The 10071-nt window shown below is 35.7% G+C and overlaps 1 protein-coding gene across 2 annotated transcripts in view; it reads left to right on the top strand.

The window, feature by feature from the left end:
• LOC111388184 (protein RER1A-like) overlaps nt 1-7283 on the top strand; it is an 8010-nt gene extending 727 nt beyond the window's left edge. The window contains exons 2-3 of one of the 2 annotated variants that reach the window (XM_023012868.1): nt 6360-6540; nt 6837-7283. In XM_023012868.1, coding sequence (XP_022868636.1) covers nt 6360-6540; nt 6837-6893 — 238 coding nt within the window. In that variant the 3' untranslated portion in view covers nt 6894-7283. Of the gene's footprint in view, nt 1-3348; nt 3876-6359; nt 6541-6836 lie in introns of those variants that run through there. The other variant, XM_023012869.1, reaches the window with a different exon arrangement.
• Nucleotides 7284-10071: the final 2788 nt, after the last annotated feature.

Here is a 10071-nt window from a genome sequence, read left to right as displayed (position 1 = left end):
AAAGGGGGGGATTGTTGAAAATGGTTTTGGGGGGGGGGGGGATGAGTTTTAAATAACCAAACAGGGGCTTAAAATGCAGCGAGATCTGGTTTTAATATATGAAATTGGTCACAGACAAGTCTAGAAGAACCAATGTGGATGCGAATGAATGTTCAGCGCCTTGAGGGACAAGGTGTTAATTAGGGAGCTGAGGGGAAAAACTAGTTACATTTATTGGCCAGGACGAGGTGTGGCTTAATATGTCAGTGAAAAAGTAGTTGCTTTATCAATTGTTTGGGGGCTTAGACTTGGATTGGGATAGGGTTTATTAGCATATGCGTACTTCAGATTAAAATGGGATCTTAAAAATGATTGCTATTTTAAATGGCTAATATACATATTTAATAGTTCGAATTTGCAGTATTGGAGTATTATTTGTGCAATTTGGTAGGTTGAATATCCAACATTGGAATTTTATTTGTGTGATATCTTATGGTTGGAGTTTTTCTGGTGTGATTAAAAATGGGTGACTTTGGGTGTTCTGGAACTTCACCATGAAGTCAGTTTTGACATGTTTCCAAATTGAGAAGGCTTTTGGTGCATATAAATGTAGTTGAGAGCCATCTTGTGCTATTTCAAATGTTGTTAAGTGTTCTTACATTTTATGCGGATTAAGTACTTACTGAGAAGCTCAACTGCTTAATTTAGTGTAGGATATTGATAGGGAAGGATAAAAGTTACCTTGTAAAGGGCTTTTTGTCTAACGATTGTGTGTGTGGGGTTGGGGGGTTGGCGGGTGCAATTCATGGTTAGCTAATATGATACCATGAATTATTAGCTGTACTCTTAGGATCAAAACGTTTGACAAGGCAACATTTATTTTGAGGTGATTGGAGGAATGAAGTGGGAGGTATTAGGGAAATGGATAAACAGTGGCAGAGCTAGGATTTTTTTATTTAGAGGGCCCAACAGTGGCCAAGGGTGATACCGTTTACAGTAAACAATAAAGCTATTGGATTTGAAAATAAATAAGAATGTATATATACGAAAGGTTAGGTTATGTATCAAGTATATCTTGCCAACTTTACTCATCAAAATTTTAGCTCGTCCATGTAATGCTAATGTTAATGAAATTATGTAAAAAGAGCGAAATTTACAATGGAACTTAAGGATGAGGTTTGAAAAGTTTGATTTTAAAGGTTGGAACGAGTTTGTGTAGAGGTCCTAAAGGTTGGGGACTAATTGCTTTGAAAACTTGTCTCTTAGATAAGAACTTGAACATAAGATAGTCTTTTTCTTTACAATTTTTTTAGTTTTTATAAATAGTAAAAGATCAAATAATAAAATCTACAAAAACTTTAGGCCGGACCCCTCCCAAATCCCGTTGGCTCTGCCTTTGAGGACAAATAAGGATTCCATTCAGTTCCCGAGTTATTTTACAAGGAGGATCTTTTGCTGCTCTATTTTCTTCTACTCACTTGATGGAGTTAGTGACAACTATACGATTTAACTTATTAATCACATAGAGGGTGTGTTTGAGTCCCATTTTTTGAAAGAATGGATTTTGGAATAGTAATTTTTTTAAAAATGTGTGATTAAAAGGTAGAAAAAGTTTTGGGTTACGTGTAAAATTATTTTATTAGAAAAATGTTTGAGTTTAGAAAAAAAAAGAGTTCTTATATAATGGGGCTCAAATGGGGGCAAATTATAGATGATGCATTAGAAATGGTACTAAAATGGATCAAAAGTGATTGTAAGATTTCTTGATCCATCCATTCTATTGAAAGATTATAGCATGTTTGGCTAAATTTAAAACCTATTCTGAAAAGCATTAGTGTTAATTCTTCTCAAAAAAGGTGTTTATAAGCACCCTTTAAGATTAGCTAAACGTGCTCTAGTTGTCATCCCTCAAATCGTGAGAGCAAGTCAATGGTCCATGCGCCCCAAGCTATCGATTATATCATTTGAACAGGGTGTACATGACTAACCATATACACTTTGTTTGGTTTATTCTCAACTACACATGTATAATTTATATCCTATCCCTAGTCTAGTTGAGTCTTGTAAACCATACAAAAGGTGGAATTCGAATTCACCACATGTCACATTTCTTTTTTTTACCTAATCATAAAGAAAAGGTAAAAAAATGCAACAATTTTGCTCTATAGGATAGCAGGATACATTTAATTGTTATTTGCATGTGTGGCATTTATTTCTTTAGTCCATAATTTCTCGTTAGCTATTTTGACAATGTGTTACGAGCTGAACTCTTAAGATGAAAATGACTCACAAGATCATATTTATTTAAGGTGATTGAACGGAGTAGAACATTGTGAGGTAAACAAAGACGATTAAATAAGGATTTTACTAAGTTCTCAAGCTATTTTACTATAAAGCTCTTTTATTGTTATATAGCCTTCACTTACAAGATAGTCATTGTCAACTGTGTGATTTGAAAAGTAACTAATAAATTATAGATGAGTATTTTAGGGAACTGTCCGGGAGTATTTTTCAAGAAAGTTAAGCCAATCAAGAAAGGAATTGGATTTAGTTAGGTCATCAAAGTCCCAAAGTTGGGATGGAACTTGTCTAGGAGAATGCATGTCCCTAACAAAGTTCCTAGACGAAGGATAAGTGCAAGAGGAAGATACATGATCGTGATAAAGACCTAAGGATGTGTTGTGTATGTGATAATTATGATATGGAGTGTATGCAGTATTGTCGATAGGACTGCGCAAAAAAACCTAAAAACCGATCAAATCAATCAAATCGAACCGACTCGGGTCGATTTGACACATGTAATTGGTTTGGTCTTCTTTTAAATAAAACCATGATGGTTTGGTTTGGTTCGGTCCGGTCATGGTTTAAAGCCTCAAATTGCTGGTTAACCAGACCAACCCAATCCATCTACATATTTACCTTTTTTAAGAAGAAAAGGCAGTGATCTCTTAACTATATCACGATTGCCTCCAATCTATGATGTTACTGGCAAATAATAGTAATGAAAATTTCCTTTTATAAGCTCATTATGTTATACTTAGTCTTTTTATCTTACTCAGGTTGTTAGACTACATGATGTATAAAAAGGCAACAAAATTCTTAAATTTTTTGCTGATTTGTCCCTGGTAACTTGATTTATTTGTTAGTTAATAATTCTTGTAATATAAAGTTACTTAGTTATTTTAGTTCTTGTAATCTATTAAGCCCATAATTTAGATAATTTTTTTTTTCAAAAAATTCAATTTTGGACTAAAAGTTCAAATCAACTAACCGAACCAACCAAACCAAACCGACTTGGTTTGGTTCAGAGTTAGAGTGGGTTGGTTGGGTTGACAGTCACCAAAATCGACTAATTTGTTTTGGTTTCAGGTTGAAGTCGAAACCAACCCAAACTAAAACCGCGCACAGGCCTAGTTGTCGAGAATTGATCCCAATCGACGCTAGCAGACTGAGATGGTCGAGAAATATGAGTGTGTTGCGAGGAGAGTGAAATTGGCAGGTGGGTTGACAATTGCAGGCTATGTGAAGGTGAGATTCGGTCGATGATGTACAATGATGATGGTGGCAGTGGGTCAGATTTGTGGCTGTCGGCTGAAGACTCTGGGTGGGTTTTTGGTTTCTCTGAGTGCACAGGTAATGGATTTATGGGGTGTCGGCTAAGATGGATTGGTTAGAGGTGGTAGACGACGTGAGGCAGCGACAGTGGATGAAGGAGCTCGTTGAAGGCGACAGTTTAGGTTAGGGATTGGGGAAGTCAGAGACGGTGTATGGGCTGTTTATAATAGTTTGTGGGTATTAGGCAAGGTTAGATTTAGCTTTGGGATAGATGGATATAGGCCTAATTTGTGGGATTGGGCTGCTGTAGATGTTAGGTTAATGTAATTGGGATGGGTTATGGGTTGGGTTTGGTTTTCTGTGGTGTGTGTGTTACCGTATATAATGTAGATAAATTCGGAATAAAATGGGAACTTATCTTTCAGTTTTGAGTTTTGGAGATTGTAATTTATTTTGTTTCCTTATAAATTAAAAAATTGTACAAATATATACAATAGGTGAACCACAGTAAAATGCATGTTTTTTCAGAAAATTTCTTGATATTATTTGGCTTCTTTGACAGTGTGGGCTTGGGTTTAAGGTTTGGCTTATTGGGCTATTGTCTGGTAATGTTGGCTGGGTTACTTGATTGGGTGTGGCTAATGGGTAGTAATTGGGCTAAATGGTGTAAATGGGTTAGTATATAGGTGTATGTAGTGTGTGGGCGGTGCAATAAAATTTGTTCTAAGAATGAATAGGTCAAGGGTGTAAAGCAGCAGCAGCAACCAGTCGAACAACTTTCTGCAAAATGATTTCTTGACTTTTTTTTTTCCCTTTTTTCCTTTTGGGGAATGAAACTAATTATTTCACCGGTGAACAGTTCCGGTTTCTGCAGCTCCCCCCATTTTTATTTAACAAACTGCAAGAACTTAAGAAACTGAAAACAAACTTTACTGTTGCTGCTAAGACCTTGTTCGTGTGCTTTTTTAAGGTTTTGGCGGAGGTTTTGTGTATATTTTGTGGTGTTTGGTTTATGGCTTTTGAAGAGACTGTTGTTTGGCCAAAGAAAGACACTTGCTTTGATACCAAATTGACGTAGGATACTATAAAACAATTGTAGGACAAAGGGAAGTGGGAGAGGAGGAGAAATGAAGGAAAAAAGAGAGAAGAGAGGAGAGAGGAAGATAGAAATTGGGGGAGAAATCAATTATTTCATTATGTCAAGCTTATTCCATTACATTGCATAAGCCCTTTATATATGGTTTTAAATGTTCTATTCTAATAAATAAAAATGTAATAAAAGCCATTAAATCAGAATCGAATATTGTTTCCTAAAATACTTATTAGAATTGGAAACTAAATATTGTCTTATAATATTGCATAACTAGACCTGGTCTAGGTGATCCTAGTGAACCATACAATGGGAAGAATGCCAACCAATCATATGTGATATCGGATATATCTCAAGGCAAGCTTAATCCAAAACTAGGTGAAAACTCTACAATTCTCTCCTCAGGGTAAGAGTATATGCCTGACTATTGTGTGTATGTGGGCAGTTCATAAGTTCTGGTTAGCTATACTTTTGAGGAAATTGGGGAACGCAAAAGTTCTGAAGTAGAAAAGTTCGAGGAGAAATGGACAAATAATTAAGGGTTTCATTAAGAGCCCAGGTCATTGACCTATAAGGCTCTTTTGCTTCGTTTTCCGTTTATTGGCAACTGCCCTATGTACAATTCCTGACCTGGTCTGTCGATAAGATTGTGATTGCAGACACAGAACAATTACATAGTGGTGCAAGTTGAGGAGATAAGTTCATGCAATTTCCGCTGGATCTTGTTTAAAGCTGCTATAGAGTTTACATGTGTCGCCTCATCATTATTGTGTTCTTGGCTCACACAAACCGTTATCTCATAGTGCTTCCTGTGCATATGATATGGATGAAAAAAAATAAAAAGAGTTCTACCATATTGTATCATGTTATTTTCTTAAGAATAATGCTGGTTTTACAGTTCACAGAATCCCTACAAACACTCACACGAAGTGCGTCCCAATCATATGCTGTTAGTGTTCAGTACTGGTTCACTGTACATGAAGCACTTCTGTTTTCTTAATCTCCACCTTCTCAATCTTTGAAAACTTGAAATGTCCGGACAGAGCATAATGTCACGTTGAAAGAAGTAGACATTCATACATATCACCTTTTCGTAAATAACATGATGGTTCGGTTTGTAGAGTCTGGTATTACATAGCTTATGTGATTCCTCAAAATACTTTGGTATCTTGAAAATGCAATCTTGAGAATTACAGTCTTTCCTAGATTTAGAAGAGCTTTAGTTTTCTATTCATTTGAAAATCGAAATTTTTTTCTCCATGTTCCTATTCCTATCTTGGGAGTTTTGGGTTCACAGGCTATCTCCATTTCCCTGTGGAATTGGGAAGTGTCAATCTCCATGGACATAGTCATCATTTAGAAGTTGCTACTGACACAAAATGCTAAATGTTCAATGTAGATGTCACTGTTACCTTGTGAAGTTAAGCCAATGCTGAGTAACACATACTGAGTTTTTGGTTGTCTTTCAATGTGAGACTAACTTTGGATCTTCTATTGTAGTTGATACCTTTTATCATGGGAAATGACCTTGTCCTAAAGTCTTATCTTTATGTCAACGGTTTCTCGCTGTGGAAATTCTCCAACTTCGACATTTTCCTTTTTCTTTTAACTTTCATATATTAGTATCTCTCACACTGTTGGAATTTATTGGCCAGTTCTTTTGTTTTTGATACCTATAAAATACTGATCTTTAGCCAGAAAATGGATGGATTGATTTTGTTGCTTCTAATGACAGGCATTCACTCGCAAAGGGCTTCTGCTTTGCTTTTGTGATGACATTTTTCAGTGCATTTGACGTGCCTGTTTTCTGGCCAATTCTATTGTTCTATTGGTTTGTGCTATTCATTTCAACAATGAAGAGGCAGATAATGCATATGATCAAATATAAATATGTGCCCTTCACCTTTGGGAAGCAGGTATGTAAGTGTATGTATTATTAAATTTAATATATTAAGCCCTTGTTTGATCCCCATTAAATTAAATTACATTACATTCCATTTTTGTCTCTCCTATTTTTAACCACACAATCTTCCATAAAATAATATTGCACGTAAATCGAAAATTTTTCCTTCTTTTTCAACCACTCATTTTTCTAAAAAATACTATTCCCCCCATTTTCATTTTCAAGTAATGGGCATCAAACAGCGGGTAATTCATCTCGTTTTGCCACTTTCAATGATAAAATCATAAAAGCATTTCCCTCTCCATTCAGCGTTACTCTGGGAAGAAAGCAACTCCAATTGATGACTCAAGCACTGCCAGGCCTTAAGGTTCCAGGCAGGTCATGGATTTAATCCTGAAGACATGTTTATGTTTAGGGCCAAAAATTAACATGCTCCTAACATTCCATTGCTGGGCATAAGAAATTTATTGTACAGTTCATCAGTGATTTTTGTAATATTTTCTTCACTTTGGAAAAACCAGCCAATACCCTATTTTCTTCATTGAGTGGTGATATGGTTCGATGCTGTATCTCTATCAGAGGAATGCCATAAATAAATCCTGATCAGTTCTAGCTCCTTGAAACTGCTGACATATAACATTTCTCAGCACTACCTGTAGACATTCATGCAATTTGAGATTTTTATGATACATAATATTACAATTTCTTGTCACATCAAATAGGAAACTCCAGGTGAATTCGTTCTGTTCCTAGAAATCTGATTCGGCAGCCTCTTTCCCAGCTTTGGTATACTTCATACACTTTATTTTATTTTATTTTATTTTTTTAAGGGGGAAAAAATGCGTTTCAGGGTTAACGTTGCCAGTTTATTTGTGTATTGTTGTGGTAATATGAGTTGAGTGTTTGTTATTACTAGTATGTGTTTATTAAAGTATATGTGGGCTAAGGAGGATTGATTATGCAAGATCTATCCAATGGAAGGAAATACCGAGGTCTAAGAAATGAGTTTTTGAGGAGAAACCGTAGATGACTTCAGCTTCAGAATTTAGGAAGATGAGGGTGGATGCCAGTGGGATGATAAAATTATGGATTTTGTTACTTGTACATAAAAAATATACTTAATGGATTACATAAAATGACGTGGAGGGAAAGTTTGAATGGAAAAAGCAAGATCCTAAAAGTATATCTACCCTTCACCCGTTGGAAATGAAGGCAAGAGTTTGTAGTGACCGTATGAGACGAAAATCCCACGTGCGTCCATGTACCATGAACCGGCAGAAGATTGGGCAGTGTGAAGGAGCACCTATAGGAGTTTGTCATTGAAATTCTATCTATCCTAAAAGATAAGGGAATGTAGGGCAAGCTGTAATTGGAGGGACTGAAATTGATGTCCCTTTAGAGAAAGGTGTCAAGTCTCTGTACTAGCCTCCACCGTGGGGGTTCATTATTATCACCTTGTGTTTTCATTTTTCAACAGTGGGACACCCTAGAGAGCATCTTTGGTTAAGTTTGAAAATATTATTTGTAAGTAAATTTATGTTCAAGCAAATGAGTTACGGGCTGGGACGAGCCTTTTGCATACTTTGGTTGCCAGGTAGTGGCCGAGTAGCACATTTTGACACCTCTAGTTGAACACCTCTCTTTTTCCGAAGTTTCTGATGAATGGATGAACCAACACATTTTGACACCTCTAGTTGAACAATATGATACATGAACGTATCTAAAAGGTGAATGGGTTCTCTCGAACAAGTCCTTGATGAATGCTGTGTCACTCATTGATTGATTGAGGACCACCATTTAGAATCTCATGCAATTGATCCGACTTTCCTAAAGCAAATTTTGGGATTTTTTTTTTCTAAGGCTCGTACTGTTTTGGTCCGTTACGGTAGCTGTATTGTCCCCATTGTGTCGCGCACAGTGATCTGTATTGAAGAATTTTTTTAGGCAAACCTCACGAACAACTAAAACGTCTGTTTTGGGAGTAGGATCGACTTGTATCTTTCCGCACAATGAATCCAAGAGCAAGGGAAAGATTAAAAAGGAAAGGGTCTTACTAGAATCAAATTACTGGTAAAAAATATTGGAAAGCAGTAGTAAAAAATAAGTTTATGTAAAGGGACGGACCAATTATGGTCCCGTATTTATCTTTTGGTTGAATCAGTTAGTTTGTTCTAGTTCTATAACATTGGTATGGAAGGGGAAATATACTTTAATCAATTTTATATAATCTAAACTTTTTTATAGTGAAAACTTTCTGTTTGGTTACGAATTTTGGCAGAAAATGTGTCTGTAATAGTAATTGAAATATGGGAAAATTTGATAAGTAAGAGATTAAATATTATATATTTCAAAATTAAGAAAACAAGTTTCAAACTTTAAAAATCAGATTTTTATTAAAATTTATTTATGATTTAATTAATTAATTAATTTATTAAATTAAATATATTTAGGTCACATATGTATACAATTTGGACACAAATTAACAATTTAGTTATTCACTTATTATTATTTTTTTTGTCACAAGTCAGAAATTTTAATTCACAAATTATTTTACGATCACAGAATTCAAATTTCTATGTCACAGTTTGTTCATCAGTCACAAATAAAAAAAATTAATTAGTCATGGATTAATTTTTACTTACAACTTATTTTTCGGTCACAAATCAAAATTTTTATAAGTTACATTATTTTTTGATCACAAATAAAAAAATTTATAGGTCACAGATCACAAATATTATAGCTCAAACTTATTAGACGGTCAAAAATTATTAATTTTTTAGGTCACAAATTATTTCTTGGTTATAATTTATCTTTTTTATTGGTCACATATTATTTATTGATCATAGATTAACCAATTCACTAGTCATAATCAAACAAATAATTTGTGATCATCACCAACACTTACAGCCACCACTTCAACGCTGCCTTCAACAGCAGCACCACCACCATCACCGCCAAGCTACCACTACTTTGATCACAAATTAACCAATTTATTAGTCACAACTTTTAGTCAACCAATAAAATGGTCACATATACCCCCATCCCATCTCACCACTCCAAAGCACCGCCGTCGCCACCACTACCTGCACCACAAGCGATTCAGCCCTGCCACCACCACAACAAGCCTTTAATCTCTACCACACTAATACCACGATCCTCACCCAAAAAAAATCCCCAAAGCCACTACTGTCGACACCACCATCGCCTTTGTAACCAATGACTCAACCCCAAAACACATCACATGCTAACAAAGAGACATAGATCTCACGCAGTGGAAGAACGAAAAAGCATCACTTCACCATCACTGCAAACACTGCTTCTCACCACTACCACCATCACCTTCTCATTGCCGCCACCTGCACCACTAGCGATTCAGCCTCGCCACCACCACAACAAGCCTTTAATCTCTACTATAACAAAAACACAATCCTCACTCAAAAAAATCGCCAAAGCCACAACCACCGAATCACTGCCGCCTTTGTAACCAATGATTCAGCCCCAAAACACATCACTTCGTCATCGTTTCGTGCTTCCAATGGAGATT

The sequence above is a fragment of the Olea europaea genome, unplaced genomic scaffold, assembly GCF_002742605.1.
Source record: "Olea europaea var. sylvestris unplaced genomic scaffold, O_europaea_v1 scaffold464, whole genome shotgun sequence".
Taxonomy (NCBI): domain Eukaryota; kingdom Viridiplantae; phylum Streptophyta; class Magnoliopsida; order Lamiales; family Oleaceae; genus Olea; species Olea europaea.
The sequence above is the reverse complement of the archived record's forward strand: the minus strand, read 5'-3'. Positions and strand labels throughout refer to the sequence as shown.